The sequence below is a fragment of the Rhinoderma darwinii genome, chromosome 1 (assembly GCF_050947455.1).
Source record: "Rhinoderma darwinii isolate aRhiDar2 chromosome 1, aRhiDar2.hap1, whole genome shotgun sequence".
Taxonomy (NCBI): Eukaryota; Metazoa; Chordata; class Amphibia; order Anura; family Rhinodermatidae; genus Rhinoderma; species Rhinoderma darwinii.
Window position 1 is genome coordinate 296119174 of NC_134687.1, and position 25517 is coordinate 296144690.

The 25517-nt window shown below is 44.9% G+C and overlaps 1 protein-coding gene across 1 annotated transcript in view; it reads left to right on the forward strand.

Annotated features, from left to right (window-relative positions):
- Positions 1–4301: 4301 nt before the first annotated feature.
- Positions 4302–25517, forward strand: part of GRIN3B (glutamate ionotropic receptor NMDA type subunit 3B) — a 100092-nt gene continuing 78876 nt past the window's right edge. Inside the window, exon 1 of the mRNA XM_075825364.1 lies at positions 4302–5104. Within this exon, the coding sequence (XP_075681479.1) occupies positions 4679–5104 (426 nt within the window). The 5' untranslated portion in view covers positions 4302–4678. The remainder of the gene's footprint in view (positions 5105–25517) is intronic.

Below are 25517 nucleotides of genomic sequence, written 5' to 3' on the forward strand. Positions count from 1 at the left end.
CAACCTCTGTGGAAAATCCACACCATTTCCTGCAATTCTTTTGCTGCAGAATATAGTGCGTATTTTGCAAGCCTGTGTAATGGTGCTATCTCCTCTAAGAAACGCTGCAATTTAGTCCACTTTCCGCAGCAGGAATTGACAATCTGCGGAAGGAAAAATACGCACCGCAGGTGAATTTCTGGTTGGAAATTTTACGCAGTGTGTGGATGAGATTTGTTAAGTCCCACCCACTTTGCTGCTACTATATTCTGCTGCGTACTTTCCTTCCGCAATTCCAGATGGAAAATACGCAGCAATCTCGTGGACAAGACCTTACTGTTCTCCACTCTGGTCATGAGATGAGGATCCTGAACATAGGTCCCTCTTCTATTTGCTCAGAATTCCCTACCAAGGTATATGAAAATGAATTTTCTATCTGGACAAACGTAAATTTGTGGCACTGGTGGGAGGTAGTCCCTGCACACACATAATTGATATCGCTGCATTCTTAACGACATGAACTATAAATTTATCACATTATTTATCCTGCACGGTTAACAGCGTAAATGAGAGAATAAAAAAACTTGCTAGAATAGCTGTTTTTTGTTCATCCCGCCTCCCAAAAAAACGAAATAAAAACTGATCAGAAAGTCGAATGTATCCCAAAATGGTGTTAAAGAGGCTCTGTCACCAGATTTTGCAACCCCTATCTGCTATTGCAGCAGATAGGCGCTGCAATGTAGATTACAGTAACGTTTTTATTTTTTAAAAACGAGCATTTTTGGCCAAGTTATGACCATTTTTGTATTTATGCAAATGAGGCTTGCAAAAGTACAACTGGGCGTGTTGAAAAGTAAAAGTACAACTGGGCGTGTATTATGTGCGTACATCGGGGCGTGTTTACTACTTTTACTAGCTGGGCTTTCTGACGAGAAGTATCATTCACTTCTCTTCAGAACGCCCAGTTTCTGGCAGTGCAGACACAGCCGTGTTCTCGAGAGATCACACTGTGTCGTCGCTCACAGGTCCTGCATCGTGTCAGACGAGCGAGGACACATCGGCACCAGAGGCTACAGATGATTCTGCAGCAGCATCAGCATTTGCAGGTAAGTAGCTACATCGACTTACCTGCAAACGCCGATGCTGCTGCAGAATCAACTGTAGCCTCTGGTGCCGATGTGGCCGACACGATGCAGGACCTGTGAGTGACGTCACAGATCTGCACTGCCAGAAGCTGGGCGTTCTGAAGAGAAGTGGATGATACTTCTCATCAGAACGCCCAGCTAGTAAAAGTAGTAAAAACGCCCCGATGTACGCACATAATACACGCCCAATTGTACTTTTACTTTTCAACACGCCCAGTTGTACTTTTGCAAGCCTCATTTGCATAAATACAAAAATGGCCATAACTTGGCCAAAAATGCTCGTTTTTTAAAAATAAAAACGTTACTGTAATCTACATTGCAGCGCCTATCTGCTGCAATAGCAGATAGGGGTTGCAAAATCTGGTGACAGAGCCTCTTTAACGAAAATTTCAACTTGTCTTACATAAAACAATTCCTCATAAAAGTACGTTGATGGAAACATTTTATGGTTCTGGGAATACGGCAAGTTAAAAACAAAAATAATGTAAAAGTAGTAAAACATAAAATAAAATATATAAATTTGGTATTGCCATAATCTTATTGACCTATATAATAAAGCTATCATGTTTTTAACACTGCACAGTGAATACCGTAAAAATAAAACCCAAAAAACGATGGCGACATTGTTGTTTTTTTTTTGCCATTACAAAATAATTGCAAAAAACAAGCCCCCATACAGCTACGTAAATCTAAAAATAAACGTATGGCTTTCGGAATGTGTAGATGAATAAACGAAAACAATGACTGCATCCTTAGGCCGAAAAATAGTTATTTCCTTTAAGGGGCTAACAATTGAAAAGAAATTATGCAATTTTCTATTTCACGTCCTCAAGATCTGTTTGCTGTCAGTGAATGAAAACATTCTAACATTCTTAATGCCATCCAGAAGTTGAAACCCCCTATATACCAAGTCCTGCTCACAGCTGAGAGTTTAATATAAAAACTCAGTGTGTACTTTCAGCGTATCTGATTCCCGACAAATACGCTAAACGTATGCATGGAGCCGGAAGAACCAACGGATGTCAAAAGAGTGTCTGTTTTTGGCATTAACCTTGTGTTTTTTTTTTTTGTTCTGCTGGCTTTCCTATACAGTGAGCAAAAGGCAACCTACCAAATAAGAAGACACCAGTATTATAATTGGCACAGGGTAAACCAGGGTCCGCGTTACAGATTTTTGCATTTGGGCCCAGGAGCTTCAAGTTACGTCTCTGCCTGGCATCTTTCTAATAAAAAATGATACTGTTGGACGGGATGGTGTTTGTGTGTTATTAGGCCGCACATTACTGGCTCCAAGTCTCCTGCCTTGTGTACTATAGTCTATGGAGTGTGACACACAGTTATGCCCTGCTATTACAATATTTGCTATGAAATTCTGAACAGAAAAATACTCTAATGGAAAATGATTGCCCTCATTAATCATTTTTATTTTCTACATGTTGGCAAATCTGCTGATGATTTTCCAGACATTATGTAGACAATTTTTATTTATATTGGTAAATAAATTGATGTGCCAAGCTATAACCTCCCAGGTTTCTTTTTATTCCGATCCTGTTTTCAGATCTATTTTACACATTTGTGGAGTGTGGAAGCCTGGAGAGAAAATACGTCACACTGACAGGAAAACTGCTTGAGCTTCATTAGGGTGTTGGTCACATACACGGTAAAGGGGCTTCCTCTGTGACAGTCACACAGGCAGGAGATTGACTGCCTGCTTGCATACAAATACAGTCACACAAGCTCCGAGCAGCCAGTCAGTGGCGTTCCTTTATTTTACACATGTCAGCAGCACATAAACGCTGGAGGGTCTCCCCTGTTCAGTCACCTGTTAGAGACCGCCTGTTCCACTCAGCCATCTGGTGCATCTCAAGATCTTTCACTCCTTTTTTATCTACATTATGTCATTGCCTCAGCGCATCCGTCAATATGTACATATGAGGAATACCTTATCCATAGCAAATTCTCCCTTACATTTCCCGCCATAAATGGAAACCTCTGCCCCCAGTTGCACCACAGTGCGTGCCTAATGCAGTGTGTGAACACTGCTGTACATAACTAGTCTCCAACGCAGAGTTCCCATCACCCTCCTGTTGAACAGAACATTGAATCTGGTCTTTCCCCCTCATTTCCATGTATCGTCAATCCTTGCTTCATTTCACCAATCCTGTTTCATAGCTCATTTCTCTCCAGCACCATAATTCTACCTGTCTCCCTCCTGTCCAGAAATCTTCTGTCATCCTTTAGCTCACTGTGTTTTGGCATTGCCTCATCCCTTCCATCTCCTGTTGGCAGTTTTCCTCTGATACAATTGCATTTCTTTGGAGACCATCCAGATTCAGCAAACTACACGTCAACAGAAAAACCTATCATGACCCCAAATAGCCCCAGTATTTACAGCTGAACATTTTCGCTGTGAGTAAGAGACCCATTACTGACACAGTGGAATCTAAAGAGTTAAGCTTTAGATGGCAATTCCTGGCAGTGTTTCACAGGACACCCAATGACCAGGACATCACTGCAGTCTGCAGAAACCTTCCGTTGGGCGCTTCATTCACTGTGCGCTTTTTATACGGGCTATTGTCTACTTTGCTCCTGTTATTCTGAGCTTAGACTGTTAAAATGAACCGTCATGTCTCATACTATAAAATAAGAAGTCTGCACCTCCTCGTCACGCTCATGTTCCTACTACCCGTTGCTCTCCATTTGCCCTTGTCTTGTAATCCGTGCCCCAGACAGTCTCGAAGATCTGTTAATGCTTCAGGACCCACCTCTCTATAGATTGGCCTTAAAATCTGTGACCCTGGATTACAATACCTCATATCAGTCCCAACTTTATAGCCTATAGCTATCTGTCTCCAATTTTATTCCTCTTTCTTGTTAACCCTTTCGCTTCATATTTTAAGCTTCCAAAATCTCTGTCTTGCAAAACTGCCTGTCCTGCCCTGTTTGTTTTTTCACTCAAGTTTCACCCTTTTTCTGTGACTGGCAGTTTAATTTGTTGTCACTTTACAATGCCACCCTTTCAGCATTCCTTATCTCATCCTCTTCTGTTGGCTTTCCTTCTACTGTTCATCCATATTTTTGACCTCCTCTCCTCTGGTCCCTCTCTCCCTCCTGGTCTCTCTCCCTCCCCTCTCTCGCTCTGTTCTGTCAGTATCATCAGACTCCCAGCAAACAGTGGCAGAGCTGAGCTCAACTCAGCATCCAGTCTGATTCATCCTGGACAGACTTCGTACCTCATATTCCCGACATTCACTTCTCATCGCTCTATGTTGACACCCTGCCCTCCTCTCTCTTCATACGCCGCACCATTTTACCTATACAGATGATCCTTACCTCTATCTTTGTACATTCCCATTGACCTCCTTTCGCATGCACTTTACCCTCCCTCAACACTGTTCTCTGCCTCTTCTCACCATTTCCCAATTGCCTGTTTAGTTTCCTGCCCTTCTTTCACTATCCCAGCTATCTCATCTTCTAAATCATTCTCCACATTTCTACCTGTGTCATTCCTTCATCCACCTTTCCTTGTCCCCCTTCCCCTTTGGCTTTACCTCATGGATATTCTGCACTGGTTTTGTGTATACCTCAGTGTGTTCTGCAGCTTGGTGCCTTGCTGTGGTCACCCACAACCATGTCGTATTCTTGCCCGTATTGGGCACACCGTTCGTCTTGGTGCCCTCTTACCCGTCGCTGGACATTCACAGACAAGAATTCAGAATGTTCTGTCCCGGATCAGTCGCAGCAGTTTGCTACCATACAATTTGAGTTTGGAGGTGGTTTCGGGAGCTCCAAGTGAGAGGGATCCTGTCTCATTGGCACGATGGTTATGCGAGGTGATAGTTGCCCAAGGAGTGGCTGCAGTGCTGGCATTCCCTCAGTCGCAGGAGGAGCTGCTACAATTGGAATTTTTGTCCAGTTTCTTGGAGATCCCATTCCTCAGTATTCTGGAGCAAGAACAGATCATGCCACTGACCATTAAGGTAACTCTTAAAATTGTGGCAGTATTTTGACAAAGCGCTTGACCCATGAAAGCAAATAATTGCTTGGTATGCATGAAAAATCTTAACATTTAATATTTCCATCAAACTTTAGTGTTCTCTCAGTCATTCCATATCCTAATATAGCAATCAAACTGCCAATGTATAGCAGCAAGTTCTCGCTCCTCTAGTCAGTCATCTGACTGCTACCACAACACATATTTGTTTAAATCTTCCTTGCCAGTAGAGTTGTAAAACTCCTTCTCAATGTCATTTATGTGTTGATTCCTGTCTGTTCAATACCCTGTTTTTTGGGCGATCAGTCTAATGAACTCCAGCCAGTCATAGCGGATCAAGAGCCATACCCAGTTTTATTTATTTGTAGTGAACCATCACAGGTAAAGATTTATATATGCAACATATGTCATCATTCATATGTGTACACTGTATATCTGTATTTATATTCAGCGCACGTCATATGCTTCTAAGATTTTCTCACTTCCGTCTTCAGTCATTATCATATGTTCATACTTGTGTTTTTATATGTGTTGTACAATTGGAATAACACCAGATAAAACTGCTTGCTAATGTAATTTTAGCATAATAAGGCATGCATTCATTGCATACAGCTCAGCTCTGTGGAAGGACAACAACACAAACATCCCGTCAACTACCACATGGCAAGGAAAGAAAGCAATGTATTACATTAGAAATGCAAAAGGACATTTGCAAGGCAATAAATCAATATTATCAATCCTTGAAAATCCCCTTTAAAACTAAATTGTGCATTACAAATTCACTGGTAGTTCCCAAACAATCGATGACTGAGAGGGAGCCCTGTTCTCTGTTCTTGATAGAAAGGTGGTCATGCATGTGTCGTCACTCTCCATTAGCAATGAATACAAAGAACAGGACCTCAATAGTTGGTGGGCGTCAAACAGTTAAATTCAAAAGCGGTTGCCTACCGGCAAAAAGAAGCCCTGTTTTCCAACTATTATAAAGAAAATAAAAAAGTCTTTATTAGATTTGCAACAGGACAGACTACATAAAGTTTAAAAGTTAGTGTCCATTTCTGACAGCAGTCAGCATAGTGCCAGACGTAGAGACTCTGTGTTAGAAAGGGCTAAGTGCCACAGCCACAGAGCTCCACATTCAGTAAGTTGATAGTTAAATTCTAAAGTGTCAATAGGACAGATATTAAAATGAAGGTAGAAGCCCCCCCGACATGTTTCGCTACGATGTAGCGTCTTCAGGGGTATCGGGGCCAATGGGAAATGTGGAAGTCAATGTGTGGAAACCCCTTTAAATAAGTATTGTGATACAGCAATCATGGAAGCAAAAGAAAAGCAATAGAGGGGTTCTCAAGGCTTCAGTAGAGTGTTTCACAACCAAGAATTTTACAATTTATGGATACCCCTAGAGTGATTCAAATTTTGAGGGATTCTCCCATGGTATTAATGACGAAACTTACAGACCTTCAAAGACATGAATTATAGCAACCAATGTCAGGTAGCTGCTGCCAAGGCATCAGAAGAGGTCTAGATACACAGGAAAAAAATCATAGTTCTACTGCTATATAAATAAAGGCTATGTAAACTTTTGAGGGCATTTTTTTTTCTTCTAATACTGATCGGTATTCAGCACTTTAACGGATTTGGCTGAAAGCGCCAAGATGCAGATTCTATGTACAGTCGATGCATAGAAGCTGCATTTCTTGAGCAGTGATTCTCAAACTTATTACCATGGGAGAATCTTTAAAAATTGTAGTCACTCCAGGGGTATCCCTAAATTGTATAATTATTGCCCAGTCTAAGACATTAAATAAAATAAAAAAAATAAAACCTTTTGGTGCCTGGGAGCAGGCTCGGGAGAAAGTGAATATAGTATATATACATATGCATAACTAATTTAGGCTTCTTTCACATCTGCGTCAGTTCATGGGTTCCGTTGGACCTTTCCATCAGGGAAACCCATGAACGGAACCCTGACTGAAACAAACGGAAAGCATAGGTTTCCGTTTGCATCACCATTGATTTCAATGGTGACGGATCCGGGGCAAATGGTTTTTGTTTGTCACTGTTATTTAAGGGTTCCGCCGTTTTGACGGAATGAATAGCGCAGTCGACTACGGTATTGATTCCGTCAAAACGACAGAACCCTTGCACAACGGAGACAAACGGAAAACATTTGCACCTGATTCGTCACCATTGAAATCAATGGTGATGCAAACGGAAACCTATGGGTTCCCCTGACGGAAAGCTCAGATGGAACCCATTAACGGAGCCCACGACGCAGATGTAAACGAAGCCTTAAGCTGTACTTTTATTGTCTGCTGACTAAATGTTTATTGTTTAATAGACATCAATAACAAATCTAAAAAGAATCTTTCCTAATGTGTATTGTGTTCTAGATCTGCAGAGTTTCTACACTTTGGGGTTGGAAAGAATGTCTGGTATCCATGGGTGATGACCATAGAGAGGGCAGCCACTGGATTGCTCTATTCTAGGTGTCTCTTTACTCCCTCATCTCTGTATGTGTCTTGTCCTACTGGTTAGGACATCACTGAACATCAGAAGTGTAATTATATTTTTCACCCAAACGCACACAAATATATTTACAAATTATGTTTTCCAGTGTTGAAATGTGTGAAGGTTTGCTTTATTTGTGTTTCAATTCCTCCCTATTTGATATGTCTACTTGCTGTCAGTAAATGGAAACATTCATTGTCTATACCCAGAGGTTGAAAACCTTGTATGATCATGTCCAACAACTATATGGCGTGTTACAAAAAAAGTCAGTTGGACATGAGCAGCATCTGATGATCGATCTAAGATGAAACTTACAGACTTTCAAAGACATGAACTGTAGCAACCAGCAAGGGCGTAGCTAAAGGCTCATGGGCCCCGATGCAAAAATTCTTACTGCCCCCCCCCGCAAACTTCTCATGGCCGACGGTCCGCTTTCAGCTGCATCGCTGGGTCTCCTAAGTGACCCAACAATGCAGCACTAGCAGCCGGGGGCGTCACTAAGGCTGGGTTCACACACCCTATTTACGGACGTAATTCGGGCGTTTTAGCACTGAATTACGTCCGAAAATGCGGCTCAAAAGCGTTGGCAAACATCTGCCCATTCATTTGAATGGGTCTTACGATGTTCTGTGCCGACGGTCATTTTTTTTTACGCGCCGCTGTCAAAAGGCGGCGCTAAAAAAGACGCCCGCATCAAAGAAGTGCCTGTCACTTCTTCAGACGTAAATGGAGCCGTTTTCCATGGACTCCATAGAAAAAGAGCTCCAATTACGTCCGGAATGGACGCAGCGAAAGACGCCTGCACTTGCCATTACGGCTGAAATTACGGTGCTGTTTTCTCCTGAAAACAGCACCGAAATTTCAGCCGTAACAGACGCTGCCGTGTGAACATACCCTCAGGGCTTAAAATGTCAGGGAAATAGCCCCAATACATATGTGTCTGCCCCAAAAAAAAGTGTGTATATGAGACAGCATAGCATATCTATAGCACTACCACCCTATAAACTATGGATAGGATTAGATACAGTGGCTCAGCAGACAGTATCACACATGATAGGATTAGATACAGTGGCCCAGCAGACAGTATCACACATGATAGGATTAGATACAGTGGCCCAGCAGACAGTATCACACATGATCGGATTAGATATAGGGCCCAGCAGACAGTATCACACAAGATACGATTAGATACAGGGCCCAGCAGACAGTATCACACATGATTGGATTAGATACACAGCTCAGCAGACAGTATCACACATGATTGGATTAGATACAGGACTCGGCTCGCTGACATTGCGGCTCCAGCGTTGGACCCAGGATAGGTAAGAATAATAATTTTGCTTCTTTATGTGTTACTGATTATTTTTGTGTGCATGTTTTTTTTTTAGAAGTTCGGTTGTTGGACTTCAGATTCGAGGACTTCAATGACGGCGTTTTTTTTATTCTCAATAAAATGGTTAATGAGGGTTGTGTTTTTTTATTTCAATAAAATATTTTTTATATGTGCTTGTATCTTTTTAAACTTTATTATCACGGCCTTAGTAATGGCCGCTGGCTGATTGACAACCTCCATTACTAAGGCGGGGCTTAATGTAAGCCGGTGCAGAGGCTAACACTAACCCCCATTATTACCCTGGTACCCACCGCCACCAGGAGTACTGGGAAGAGCCGGGTACGAACCAGTACCCGTCCATCTGTAGTGACAGGCAGGCACCGGGGTGGCCGCAGGCTGGTAGTATTAGGCTGGGGAAGGCCAAAAACAGTGGCCCTTCCCACCCTTGTAATGCTGCCTGCTGCTGCTGTGTTCTATCTGGCTGGTTATGAAAATTGGGGGGGACCCCACATCGTTCTTTCCAATTCTTTTTTATTTTTTTTAAAATGACGTGGGGTCCCCCCCATTTTTCATAACCAGCCAGATACAATAAAGCAGCAGCAGCCTAGCATCACCAGGGTAGGAAGGGCCACTGTTTTTGGCCTTTCCCCTCCTGATAATACCAGCCTGCGGCCACCCCAGTGGCCGACCATCACTACAGATGGTCAGGTACTGGATCGTACCCGGCTCTTCCCAGCACCCCTGGTGGCGGTGGGTACCGGGGTAATAAAGAGGGTTAGTGTTAGCCTCTGCATCGGCTAACACTAAACCCTGCCTTAGCAATGGATACTGTCAATCAGCCGGCGGCCATTACTAAGGCGGTAGTAATATAGTTTAAAAAAAAACACAAAGACATAGAAAAAATATTTTATTGAAATAAAAAAAACACCCACACAGCCCTCATTAACCATTTTATTGATAATAAAAAAAAAAAACCGTCATCGAAGTAGTCCTGGAATCCGACGTAGTCCAATGACCGAACCTGTAAGAAAACACACAAAAAATGATTAGTAACACGTGTGTTAGGCTTAGATACAGGGCCCATGTGTGATACTGTCTGTGGGACCCTGTATCTAAGCCTACCACAACGTAGGCTTAGATACAGGGTCCAGCAGACAGTAATCTTATACAGTATAAGATTACTGTGTGCTGGGGCCCTGTATCTAAACCTACAGTGTGGTAGGCTTATATACAGGGCCCATCAGACAGGATCACACATGGGCCATGTATCTAAGCCTACCATGTGATTGGCTTAGATACAGGGCCCAGCAGCCTGTCTCATGGGCCCCCTAAACCTGCTACATCGTAGGCTTAGGGGTTGTGCAGTCCCTAAACATTGATGGCCTATCCTCAGGATAGGCCATCAATAGCTGATGTGTCTCTTGGGACCCGCAAATCAGCTGTTTTGAAGGGGCCGCAGCACTCGTACGAGAGCTGCTTCCCCTTCATTTCACTACTCGCCCACACTGTGAATCACCGACACCGATTCACAGTGTGACCGGAATGAAGTGACAGGAATGAACGGCAGCAGCTCTCGTACGAGTGCTGCGGCCCCTTCAAAACAGCTGATTGGCGGGTCCCGGGAGTCGGACCCCGCCAGTCAGGGCTATCTTACCTTCCTCTTCGGCCGCGGCGGGAGTCCTGTCGTCTCGATGCTGTGCGCGGCGCATAGCGCTGTGACATCATGCGCTGCGCACAGCGCGTGACGTCAGGACCTCCGCTGCGATCCGGAACCAGGAAGGTAAGTAAAGTATGTTACTATAGTAACAGGGGCCCGCGGCCCGAGTTACTATAGTAACTTTTTATTGACGTGGTGCGGGGGGCCGTGGGCCCCCTGGCTTCGGGGCCCGGTCGCAATTGCGACCGCTGCGACCCCTATAGCTACGCCAGTGGCAACCAGTGTCAGGTAGCTGCTGCCAAAGGCATCAGAAGAGGTCTAGATACACAGGAAAAAAAGCATATAAATAGCTTTTTAGATCACACATAAAATAAAATATAGCAGAGCTGGAAAGGGTACAGAAAGAGCAACCTTATAAATTAAACAGTAGAGAAATTTAGGTCAAATTGTTCTAAAATAAGGTTGGATTAGCAATTTTTTTACAATTATCTTGTTGTATAGTTTAAAATCGGATATCCAATACATCTAGCAATTAAAAGGTTTTTCCAAAAGGGTTTTTTTAGAAAATGATTTGAGTCGCATCGCGACCGTGATTTTAGTTCAGTTGCTGTGTAGCAAGAGCCTTATGTTAGGCTACTTTAACACACTGCAAATTTGATCAGTATTTTGCATCCATATTTTTAACCCTTAACCCCTTCCCGACATCTGCTATATATATATATATATACGTCAGAGGTTGGGTGGGGGTGTATGGTGCGAGCGCACGGGCTGAGCCCGCTCCATGGAATGAGCTTGTCGGCTGTGTGTAACAGCCGATACTTCAAGTGTAACAAGCGGGATCCCGCTCGCTTAAGCCCATAGCTGCCACAGTCAAAAGCGACCGCGGCATCTAAGGTGTTAGAAACAGGGGGCGGCCTCATGTGACACTGCATCCACCCCATGCAACATGATCGCGGGGTGCCGATGGTTGGCATGGCAGCCTAGGGCCCTAATGAAGGCTTCATTGGAGGCTGACAGTATAACGATATACTGCAATACATTAGTATTGCAGTATTTCATGCAAATGATCCAACGATTGCTGGTTCAAGTCCCCTAGGGGGAATAGTAAAAAAAAGTTAAAGGGGTTTTCCCACGAGGGACTTTTATGACATTTCCACAGGATATGTCATAAATGCCAGATAGATGCGGGTCCCACCTCTGGGACCCGCACCTATCTCTAGAACGGGGTCCCTAAACCCCATTCTACCTGTGTGTGTGTCGGCTGATTTCCGACCATAAAGAAGGAAAACTGCGTAGCTCGCTGAGCTACGCTGTTTTGGTAAGCCCCATAGAACTGAATAGTAGTTATGGAAACAGAGTAGCTCGCATGCTACGCTGCTTCTGTAACTGCTATTCACTACTATGGGAGTTACGGAAACAGCGTAGCTCAGCGAGCTACGCTGTTTTCGTAACTCCCGACCATAAAGTCAGGAAGTGGCCGGGAGTCAGCGATAGCAGACAAAGCTAGAACGGGTTTAGGGGCCCCATTCTATAGACAGGTGCTGGTCCCAGAGGTGGGACCCGCATCTATCTGACATTTATGACATATCCTGTGGATATGTCATAAACGTCCCTCGTGGGAAAACCCCTTTAAATACAGTTGAATCAATTTTTTTTAAATATAATATATTTAAAAAAAACAAATATTAAAAGTTCAAAAATCCCCACTTTTCCAATCTTCCCCCAAGCACAACGTAAAAAAACCTAACATAACAGATATCGCCGCGTCCATAAAAGTCCAAACTATTACAATATAACATTATTAACCCGCACAGTGAACGTCGTAAATAAAAAAAATTAAACCGCCAGATTTGTTGTTTTTGGTTACTTCATCTCCCGCAGAAAATGGAATAAAGAGTAATCAAAAAGTCCCATGTACCCTAAAATAGTACCAATAGAAACTACCATTTGCTCCACAAAAAATAAGCCTTCATACCGCTCAAAGGACGGAAAAAGCAAGTTATGGCTCTCAGAATATAGCGACAAAACACAAAATTTATTTATTTATTTATCAGTTATTAAATGGAAGAATCGCTGTTTTTTCCCATTTCCCACTACATTATATGGTACAATAAATTGTGCCTTAAAAATCTACAACTTGTCCTGCAAAAAACAAGCGCTCATACGGCTTTATCGATAGAAAAATAAAGAAAGTTATGGCTTTTGGAATGTGGGGAGAAAAAAAAACGAAAATTAAAATCTGAAAAATGAAGGAGTTAATGGACTTGCCTGTTTTGGGCCTTAAGAACCAAGAATTATTTTTTTCGTTTATTGCCGCATTGCAAGAGTTTTAGGCCGGGTTCCCACGTAGCATAAACGCTGCCGAATTTCTGAAACTGAATTCTGTGCGGAAATTACGCAGCATTTACAGCAGGTGCAAAGCGAATGAGATTTAGAAAATCTCATGCCCACGAAGCGGAAAATAAATATTATGCTACGTTTTCGTTGCTTTTTTGTTGCAGGTTTTCGCCATTGATTGCAATGGGGATGTAAAACCCGCAACAAATAGCTAAGTGTTGCGACTTATGCAGGGGAATCGCAGCAATTCCGACGCAAAATACGCAACTCAGGAAAAAAAAGCTTATACTTACAACCCGGGTGTTGTCATAAAGACACTTTCTTCTGTTCTTCTTCCATGCCGGCCTCCTGGGAAGACGTTTCATGTTATGTGACTGCTGCAGCCAATCACAGGCTGAAGCGGTCACATGGGCTGCAGCGTCACCCCGGGAGGCCGGACTACACGTCAACAGAGGGGACACGTCGCCGTGACTACGGCCGGGGTAAGTATGACATTTTTTTCCCCAGTCCATCCCTCCCTTCTTTCATTGATTGACAGGGGCCAGTCAGTGCAATAGCCGAGTTCACGCCTGACTCCGTAGTCTCCTGAACACGCACGCGGTTCTGGTTCATAATTGGTGCATGCGCAGTACAGCCTTGACGTTTTACCGATCTAATCGGCAGTAGTGCTCATGGTATTGCTACATAACGACATAACACTCATTTTTGACTTTTTTTATTTATTTTTATGTGTATTATTTGCTTTACTTTTTCTTTATGTATACTGTATATATATATATATATATATATATGTATATATATATATATATATGTATATATATATATATATATATATATATATATATATATATATATGTATATAGATATTGTTTATATATGTTCAAATGAGTTTTTGCTATATTGAAAAATCATTATAGGAACTAACAATAATTTTTTCCTTTTTATTCAAAATCTTTGTACCAAAGGCAAATATGAAGTGGGCGCCAAATAATCTAAATATTTAGTTTTTTTGCTGCTCTTTCCTTCGGTCATATAAACAATGTATATTCATTATATGTGGTTAAATAGGATTAGAACCGGCCACCACGTGATGTAAACTAACCAATGACAGCCTAGAGCTGTCACTGCCTTAGCTAACTAAGCCTTGTAAGTGACACAGGATTACCCGAGATGCGTCAGAATTTTGGCGCATCTCGGGTGCGTGTGCCACTATAAACCTAGGGACTCCTTCAGATACAAAGGAATCTCCGCACTAGAAGTTACTAGCGTCGGCGGGGCTCAGCAATAAAGTTTCTGTTGATGCAGGCCTGGTTTTTTCTGATCAGGCCTGCTCCAGCGGAACGACGGCAGGCGGCACGATGACGTCATCGCGTCGCCTGCTCCACAAAAAGCGTTGAATGTTGAGGAAAGGAACTAATGGTTCCCTTTCTATACCTGTGCTTTCAATTGTATCCGCTTCCTAAGGACGCGGATACAATTGAAGACAGTACATTACATTAGGGTTGTCATGATACCAGAATTTGGACTTCTGGTTCTGGTTTGGACTTCTGGATTCTCGATACCAAAATGATTCTTTGCCAACAATAATAATAATTTTAAAAAAAGTTCTTCCATTTTCTGATGTTAGGCAGGTGGTGTGATGAATTTTGAACCTCCGTGTGCCTCTCATTAAGGGCTTATTCAGACGAACGTATAATACGTCCGTGCAATGCGCGTGATTTTCACGCGCCTCGCACGGACCTATGTTAGTCAATGGGGCCGTTCAGACTGTCAGTGATTTTCACGCAGCGTATGTCCGCTGCGTAAAACTCACGACATGTCCTATATTTGCCCGTTGTTCGCGCATCACGCACCCATTGAAGACAATGGGTGCATGAAAACCGCGCACGGCACACGGACGCACTTCCGTGTGCCGCACGTGATGCCCGCTACAGTAGTCAAAACTATGAATGAAAACAGATAAGCACCAAGTGCTTTTCTGTTTACAAACATACAAACAGAGTACAGGAAAAAGTGTAGAAAAAATCCTCCAGCTCACCTTGTCACAAGAAATTCAGCACACGGATCCTCGTGTCGGCACACGTCAGAAATACTTCAAAAACAGGAGGGTTGGATCCAGCGCTGTAGATACGATGTCTAGTTAAAACGGGAATCTGTTCCCAAGTTTTATTTTGTCTTCATTAAAATCGTGGTAGGTAGACTACGTGAAGTAGTTGAGGTGACAAGTGGGTATTGTCCAAAAGCAGAGGGAAAACGAAGTATAGGCGGTAGCCTACGCGTTTCTGACCTTCTCCAGGTCCTTAGTCATGGCTTAGTCTACCTACCACGATTTTAATGAAGACAAAATAAAACTTGGGAACAGATTCCCGTTTTAACTAGACATCGTATCTACAGCGCTGGATCCAACCCTCCTGTTTTTGAAATACAAACAGAGTGTCATAATGATGGCGGCTGTGCGAAAATCACGCAGCCACGCATCATACGCTGCTGACACACGGAGCTGTTATGGACCTTTTGCGTGCGCAAAACGCACACGCTCGTGTGAATCCGGCCTAATAGTAATTAACCCATCGTGTTTCTCAGTCATAATGAGCAACATTGGGTTAATGTGTGAGGTACATGATCGGGTTAATTACTATTAATGAGAGGCACATGGAGGTATAAAATTCATAACACCACTTGCTTTACATTAATAATTGAAAGATGTTTTTATTTTATTTTTTTTATACTGTACACATCATAAATGACGCTATAAATTTGTTGTTCAGGTTATTACGGTCGCGACGATACCAATGTGTGTATAGTTTATGTATTGAGACTTTTATTTTATGGTTTATTGTAAAAAAAATCGTACACAGGCAGTTGTTAGGACATACCTCAGTATGCCCAAACAACAGGAAATATGGTCAGACAGCCGTGGAGTCCTTCAATGGAGGTGTTACATAGGACTGCAGGTAACATCTACTACATTATCTGTAATCAGATTTATCACTGTGTTATCTGTGGTGTTACATAGGACTGCATGTGAAATCTACTACATTATCTGTACTCAGAGAGTTATCACTGTTATCTGTGATGGTACATAGGACTGCAGGTAACATCTACTACATTATCTGTAATCAGAGTTATCACTGTGTTATCTGTGGTGTTACATAGGACTGCATGTGAAATCTACTACATTATCTGTACTCAGAGAGTTATCACTGTGTTATCTGTGGTGTTACATAGGACTGCATGTGAAATCTACTACATTATCTGTACTCAAGGAGTTATCACTGTGTTATCTGTGGTGCTACATAGGACTGCAGGTAACGTCTACTACATTAACTGTACTCAGTTATTACTGTGTGTTATCTGTGGTGTTACATAGGGCTGCAAGTGAAATCTACGACATATCTGTACTTGGTATATATGGGTCTGTTTGTGAATGTGTATTTGTGCTTGTATATATGTGCCTTTTATGTATTTGTATATGTTCCCGTCTGTGTATTTATCTGCCGGTGTGTGTGTGTGTGTGTGTGTGTGTGTGTGTGTGTGTGTGTGTGTGTGAGTATATGTGTCTGTACGCCTATATATTTACCTGTATGTATATATTACAGAATGTGTGTATGTATATTTGCATGTATGTCTAAATATCTGTCTTTATGTATGTAGAGTATATATGTTCCAGTATGTGCGTGTCTATATATGTGGCTAATTTTTGGTTTGTGTAGGGGGCGGCAATAGAGAGTCCCACCCAGTGCGCCATCCAACCTAAGGCCAGCCCTGTAGGCAATGTACCCCCAGTGCCTAGTGGCAAATACGGTCCTGAACATTGTACTTAGGCTTTGTTCACATCTGCATTCTGACTCCGTTCATGGGTTCCGTCAGACCTTTCCGTCAGGGAAATCCATAAACAGAAACCAAACTGAAACAAACGGAAAACATAGCTTTCAGTTTGCATTACCGTTGATTTCAGTGGTGACGGATCAGGTGCAAATGTTTTCCGTTTGTCGACTACGCTATTGATTCCGTCAAAACAACGGAAACCTTACAGAACAGTGACAAACGGAAACCATTAGCAACGGATGCGTTTTCATGAAATCATTGGTAATGCAAACGGAAAGCTATGGTTTCCATTTGTTTCAGTTTGGTTTCCATTCATGGGTCCCGCTGACGGAAAGGTCCGATGGAACCCACGAATGGAACCCCGATGCAGATGTGAACGAAGCCTAAAAGGAGTATTAGGGCTATGTGCACACGCTAACTGCATTTACGTCTGAAATTACGGAGAAAGGAGAAAACAGCTCCGTCTTTTCAGACGTAATTGCTGGTACTCGCATTTTGCGAGGCGTCTTTGACGGCCGTAATTGTGAGCTGTTCTTCATTGGAATCAATGAAAAACGGCTCAAATTACGTCCAAAGAAGTGTCCTGCACTTCTTTGACAAGGCTGTTATTTTACGCGTCGTCGTTTGACAGCTGTCAAACGACGACGCGTAAATTACAGGTTGTCGGCACAGTACGTCGGCAAACCCATTCAAATGAATAGGCAGATGTTTGCCAACGTATTGGAGCCGTATTTTCAGGCGTAAATCGAGGCATAATACGCCTCGTTTACGCCTGAAAATAGGTCGTGTGAACCCAGCCTTATGGTTTCAGCATTAAAGCTTATTCATTGTATGATGAAAAATTACACAATAGTTTTTATCAAGACCTCACAATTTTAACATCTCTGCTTGCATTCATTCATTAGAAATCTCTGTTTACCGGTAGATAAAACTCTGTCCTGGTTATGTGATAATCACACAGGTGCACGGCCCGTTGCAGTACAGTTATGAGAGTTGTACCTTGTTTTCAGCTGTGCATTCATAACATGACCAGTACTTCATTGGAAGTACACAATGAACATTCCAATTGAATGACTGTAAGCAGAGTTCTTGAAAACCATGAAGTCATACAGAAAGTATATTGGAAAATTGTATAACTTTTAATCGTACAATAAATAACCTTTATTTACTGAAACTGTAATACCCCTTTAATATTTATTGACAGGTCTAAACAGACACCTGTCAATAAGACTTACTCTATGGTTTGTTCTTGTTCCTAAGCCCATGAAAACACTAGTCTTGTATAAGGTTAAACATTTTCTATATGTTATTCAGAATCTACTGTACATCATTGCCATGTCCTGACAGCTTCATAATTGTTTACCGCATCTTTTGTATATTGCATTGTACTCTAAAACTTTATTAAAATCCCTCAGGTTGGACCCTTTCAGACATGTAGCTTTTTACTAATAAAAAGCATTGATGATTTCTTGTACGTCAATGGCCTAATGCAGGGGTGTAACTAGGAAAGACTGGGCCCCATAGCAAACTTTTGACTGGGGCCCCCCCTCCCCTGGGTATCACACAACCCCCCTCCCCTGGGTATCACACAACCCCCCCTTGTAGATAGTGCCTTTTTTACAGCCCCCCCCCGTAGATAACGCCATACAGCCCCCCGTGTAGATAGCGCCATACAGCCCCCCTCTAGATAACACCATACAGCCCAGCCCCCTCTGTAGATAACGCCATACAGCCCCCTGTAGATAACGCCATACAGCCCCCCCTGTAGATAACGCCATACAGCCCCCCTGTAGAGAACGCCATACACCCCCCCCCCCGTAGAGAACACCATACAACCCCCCCTGTAGAGAACTCCATACAGCCCCCTCTGTAGATAGCGCCATACAGCCCCCTCTGTAGATAGCGCCATACATCCCCCTGTAGATAACGCCATACAGCCCCCCCTGTAGATAACGCCATACAGCCCCCTCTGTAGATAACGCAATACACCGCCCCCCCGTAGAGAACACCATACAACCCCCCCTGTAGAGAACTCCATACAGCCCCCTCTGTAGATAGCGCCATACAGCCCCCTCTGTAGATAGCGCCATACATCCCCCTGTAGATAACGCCATACAGCCCCCCTGTAGATAACACCATACAGCCCCCTCTGTAGATAACGCCATACAGCCCCCACTGTAGAGAACGCCATACAGCCCCCCCCCCCCCGTAGAGAACGCCATACAGCCCACTTTGTAGATATCTACAGAGGGGGCTGTATGGCGTTATCTACAAAGGGGGCTGTATGGCGTTATCTACAGGGGGGACTCTGTATGGCATTCTCTACAGTGGGGGCTGTATGGCGTTATCTACAGAGGGGGCTGTATGGCGCTAACGCCATACAGCCCCCCCCCCCTGTAGGTAACGTTATACAACCCCCCTGTAGGTAACGCTATACAGCCCCCCTGTAGATAACGCTATACAGCCCCCTTGTAGGTAACGCTATACAGCCCCTGTAGGTAACGCTATACAGCCCCCCCTGTAGGTAACGCTATACAGCCCCCCCCCTGTAGGTAACACTATACAGCCCCCCTGTAGGTAATGCTATACAGCCCCGCCTGTAGGTAACGCCATACAGCCCCCCCTGTAGATAACGCCATACAGCCCCCTGTAGGTAACGCCATACAGCCCCCCCTGTAGGTAACGCCATACAGTCCCCCCTGTAGGTAACGCTATACAGCCCCCCTGTAGGTAACGCTATACAGTCCCCCTGTAGGTAACGCTATACAGCCCCCCCTGTAGGCAACGCTATACAGCCCCCCCCTGTAGGTAACGCTATACAGCCCCCCCTGTAGGTAACGCTATACAGCCCCCCTGTAGGTAACGCCATGCAGCCCCCCTGTAGGTAACGCCATGCAGCCCAAACCCCCCAAAAAAATCTGACCTACAGTGTGTCCTACAAAAGACATGTATCCCCTATCCACAGGATAGGGGATACATGTGTGTTCGCTGGCAGCAATAGGGAGAACGGGGGACCGAAAGTCCCCCGAAGTTCTTCATGACTAACCTCTGACTTCCGGAGTCTGCGCAGCTCAATAAAAATGAAAGGAGCGCTGGTCACGCATGAGCACAAGCGCGACCGGCGCTCCATTCATTTCTACGGAGCTGCCGACACAGACCCCGGAAGTCCGAGGTTTGTGATGGAGAACTTCAGGGGACTTTCAGTCCCCCGTTCTCCCTATCAATGCCAGCGATCACACATGTATCCCCTATCCTGTGGATAGGGGATACATGTCTTTTGTTTAATGGCAGAGCGGGGAGATACCTTCCTGCTCTGACGTAGTGTTCAGTGGCGTCACGCTGTAGCAGCCATAGCGGCTGCTAGCGGAGCCTCCGGCCATGGTGGGGGCCCGTGCCGGCGGGCGACATGGGCCCCCTCATGCCGCGGGCCCCGTAGCAGCCACTACGGCTGCCACGGCGGTAGTTACGCCAATGGCCTAATGTCCAAAGCGGAAGTGAAGATGAGTTTTATGAGGCTGCACCAATGACAGGAATATTCTAAATGAAGATACTTTTGAGGCAGCTCGTACACCTAGCGGTAGTGTGCCACATGACAAAACCGTATGCAGATTTACCACAAACTGCCACGGTTTTGCAATGCTATTTTTGCCTTCTTCGCCAATCGGCATACTACCGATAAGTCTATGCGCATCCTCAATGGATGATTCCTTGGTCCACCAGATGCAGAAACAAAGCTCCATTTGGCAACATAAATATATTACACTCCAGAAAAGAAGCAGGTAGATGTGTAGTGTCCCACAGGAGCACTACTATGAAAACTATGTTTGTCTTCATGTGTTGTGTTTTGCTGCCATCTACAGGTCCAGAAATGTTATGACATTGTGTTTCAGCCTATGCGGAGTGGTTTTCTATAATGTAACAGAAGCTGGGAGGAGTTAATTAGGGAGTGGTTAGAGTGAGTGAGGGCAGTGGTGAGCTAGGAGTGGATGCAGCAGGAAGCACAGTGAAGGTGCTCCTGAGTTCAGCCATTTTCGGATTACAGAGAAAGACAGGCCTAAAGAGATTTATTGGAATAACAGCTCAAGGAGCCAGAAGAGTCCAAAAAGAGAGAGACTGTGAGTAGAGAGATAATAGCACTCCTGCATTTAGCATTGGGCTACACTGATTGAGCTGAATTTGGATGACATATTTGTATTGTCCAATCTCCATCTTGAAAAGTAAAAGTGTGCATGCAAGCTCTCCTGATTAACTGCCACCACCGTCTCCTGTCTTCTATTTGCACTCTACACCAAGGGCACCCCAAATAACACCAGACAGGAGTCAGCCACCAAGGGAGTGCCCCGGGGGAAACAACAGTCATCATCATCATCTTGTGCAGCCCCCTCATCACTGTGTGTGTGTGTCCCTGGGAGGTGGGAAGGCCTGCAAGGCAAAATACCACCGTGACACAAGACAGAGAGCCCAGTATCCACCATTTTGGGTTCCTGCATCCCCCGCCACCCACGGGCCACCACATATAATTTTTGCGTCACGAACAGGATCTCTATGGCCTCTGTGCCTTATGAACTAAGTCAGCGCTGATGCGCCACAGCCGGAGCAGAGTTACAGACATTTCGCTACAGCCGGAATAAAAGTTTCCCGCCAAGTCGCCGCCATATTGGAAGTGGCAAGGAACTGCGCAACAGAACCCGCGAAAACAGCGGAGCAGCTAAGAGAAAGCTGGTGAGTGCCTGAATAGGCCAGTAAATGAGATTTAAAGTAAAAAGTGGCAGTTAACAGTGTAGAGACACCGGAAAAGATATCCGGAAAAGAGGCTTAGTGCATAGCCTGAAATTGAACACCCGTTGCTAGGGGTTACTGTAGGACGTATTGCAGAAAATGTCTGATGACGGAGATAACGGCTCTCCAAGCCCCAGTGGGTCACCTCCAACAGCACAAGTGATGCCACTCACTATGCCCTATTACTTTGGAGCACCATGGCTTCCTCGCTACAAAGGCGAAGTTCATTCCCTGAGGGAATTCAAAGAGAAGATGCTGTCCATGTTCCGTTTGTATCCTGTCTCAACAGACCAGAGGGTTGAGATATTGATAGGACAACTAGAGGGCGCAGCATTAAGAGAAGTGAAATCCTGGCCCAGAACAGAGAAAAAAACAGTGGAACAGATACTGGACCGATTGCGTGCCACATTTGAAGTAAGGACTGTGGCAGAGCTCAAGATGAGGTTCTTTGGAAAGAAGCAGCAGCCCGGTGAGTCATTGAGAGACTTTGCTTTATCCCTGCAGGAGGCCCAGCGGGCAATTATGCAATTAGAACCCTTAGAGGCTGCAGAGGCTGACAAGGCCTTAAGGGAGCAGTTTGTTGAAGGAGCTGCATCTGAAGCTCTTAAAAGTCAGCTCAGAATGTTGGCCTCCCAGAACCCAAGCTGTATCTTCTTGGACTTTAAAGAGCTCGCAATTAGAATCCTGGGGACTGAAGCCGCAGCGGTTCAAGCCAAAGTTTTCCCCTATTCTATAGAGACTCCTACGGAGTCGCAAGTAGATCATCCTACAGCAGCGGGAAGTCAAGTTGCACTAGCTCAGTGTGCTCACATGCAAGCTCAAGATCCAGTTGGTGAACTGAGGGACCAAATTGCTGTCCTCACCAAGAGCCTCAGTAAAATGTGCCAGAAAATGGAAGATATGGAGCAACGCCAGAACGAAAGCCGCCGCTACTCCAGTAACAGGTTCAGTAACCGATCAGAAGGGGGAAGTTACCGGAATTGGGGTAGACGCTCTTCTGACAGATTTGATACCACCGGAAGACCCATTTGTCGTAGGTGTCAAAGAGCTGGCCATATTGAAAGAGAATGTCGTCAGTTAAACGACAATCCCCCGAGGCAGAGGACCGCCCCTCGGGAGGAAGACCAATAGGTCCCACAACACCAGAATGGATTCCCCGGTACATTGGGCAGTGTCCAGTGATTACGATCCACCTAAATGGGATCCCACTGTCGGCCTTACTGGACACTGGCTCTCAAGTCACCACTCTGCAGAGAAGTTGGTTTGAGAAGTACTGGGACCTCGACCAGCTGATACAACCCCCAGACACGTGGCTTAACATTGTAGCCAGTAATGGACAATCGATACCCCATCGGGGCTACTGGGAACCCACGATCCAGATGGGAGAAACTGAACTGCCCCAGCAAGGCGTAATTGTAGTGAACGTCTGGGATGATGACTTTCCACCAGTGGTGCTGGGCATGAATGTTCTTAGGAATTGCTATGAAGAGATGCTAGATGCCCTACACCGAGCACTTTCTACAGTCCCTGTCTCCAATCAAAATGCAATTCAGCATGCTATCCGTCTCTTGAATGCCCAACAGAGGTTCACGAATGAAAAGGGTGAGATCTGCCGTGCCCGCATCATGGACTCACAACCAGTGACTCTGGAACCAGAGACGGAAACCATTCTGTGGTGTCGAGCTCGTCCAGGTTTGCAAGGTCAAGATTACCAGGCCCTTGTGGAACCTCTTCTTCTGGAAGATCATCCGACCGTGCTAGCAGCCAGAAGTCTAGTGACTGTTTCTAATGGGAGGGTACCTATTCGCCTCCTGAACATTGGTGATACGGCTGTGGTACTGAGTAAATACCGTCCAGTTGCTAAGCTCTCACAGGTCTTCTTCCAAGATGTCTGGAGCCCTGAGACTACAGTGTTCCAGCAAGCTACCCAGAATCAAGTTACCCCTGAGATGACAACAAAACCCTGGTGGACCGAGATCCATGTTGGCGATGCTAATACTACCGAAGAGGAGATCGAAGGAGCCCTGATGGTGGCCAAAGACAATCAACAAGCCTTCAGTAAACATCCTATGGATTTTGGGAAGGCTACTATCATTGAGCACACCATCCCTACAGGCGTCCATCCACCCATCAAAGAAAGGTACCGTCCCCTTCCACCAGCCATGTACCAGCCAGTGAAGAAAATGATTCGGGAAATGAAGGACGCAGATGTGATTCGGGAGAGCTACAGTCCATGGGCTGCACCCCTAGTCCTGGTGAAAAAGAAGGATGGCAACATTAGATTCTGCGTGGACTACCGCAAAATCAATAATATCACTCACAAGGATGCGTATCCCCTGCCACGCATTGAAGAATCCCTGACTGCTTTGGGGTCTGCTGCCTACTTCTCAACTCTGGATTTGACCAGCGGGTATTGGCAGGTACCTATGGCTCCCGAAGATAGGGAAAAGACTGCTTTCACTACTCCCATGGGGTTGTTCGAGTTTAATTGTATGCCCTTTGGGCTATGCAATGCCCCAGGAACCTTCCAGAGGCTGATGGAACGCTGCCTGGGTCACCAAAACTTCGAGACCGTCCTCTTGTACCTGGACGACGTAATCATCTACTCAAAGACTTATGAGGAACACCTACAGCACCTGGCAGAAGTCCTCAAAACCCTCATCAAATATGGCCTGAAAGTGAAACCCTCCAAGTGTCATCTCCTGAAGCCGGAAGTCCATTACTTAGGCCATGTCGTGAGTGCAGAAGGAGTGGTTCCTGATCCAGGCAAAGTAGCAGCAGTAAAGAGCTGGCCAGCCCCTACCACAGTCAAGGAGGTGAGAAGTTTCTTGGGATTTGCAGGGTATTATAGACGGTTCATCCCACACTTTGCCCAGATTGCAGAACCCCTCCAGGGATTGTTGAGAGGTCACTCCAAGGAAGCTATGAAGAGAAGGATCCCGATTGAGTGGGCTGAAGCCCATGAAGCCGCTTTCCAGAAGCTGAAGCAGCTGTTAACCGAACCACCTATCCTGGGATATCCTGACTACAACCAACCCTTTAGGCTGTATACTGATGCCAGCCAGAAGGGATTGGGGGCCGTCCTGTCGCAGGTACAGGACCAGAAAGAGAGAGTCATCGCTTATGCCAGCAGAGGTCTTCGAGGCGCTGAACGGAACGACCAGAATTATAGTTCCTTTAAGCTGGAATTCCTGGCCCTTGTGTGGGCAGTGACCGAAAAATTTAAAGATTACCTGGCTGCAACACCCTTCATCGTCTTCACGGATAATAATCCGCTGGCCCACTTGGATACAGCGCGACTGGGAGCTCTTGAACAGCGATGGGCATCCAGACTGGCGAATTATCAGTTTGTGATCAAGTACCGGACTGGTGCGTCCAACGTGAATGCCGATGCCTTATCCCGTTTGCCTGTGGGTGAAGAACCGGTCCGATGTAATGATGAATGGGAAGAGGTAGAGATGCCTACATTCTATGCCCAGTTTGCAACCCAGAATTCGGTGATCGCTCAGAGGAAGCGAAACGAACATCCGCAACCAAATGTTCCTGACTGCTCCCAAGATTCCAGACAGTGGGCTAGATTCCAACGGGAGAGTAGAAACCTACAGGAATTGCAGACTTCCCTTCTTCAGAAGAGGACTCCGGACCGAATACGTAGAGGTCAAGCTGATCAGGAATTAATTTGTCTATGGAGACTGAGGAATCGACTTTTCGTGTCCAGAGGTCTACTACAGAGGACTGCCCTGGATCCAGTAACGGGTGAGCGTCTACATCAAATTGTGGTACCCCGGCGAGATTCCAAATCCATCTTGGAAGCCTACCATGACAGATCGGGACACTTTGGGGTTCATAAAACGGAAGATACCATACGCCGACGATTTTACTGGATTGGCATGAGAGACGACATAGAGAAGTGGTGCCGAGAATGTCCCAACTGTGCTCAGAGCCGAGGAGAGC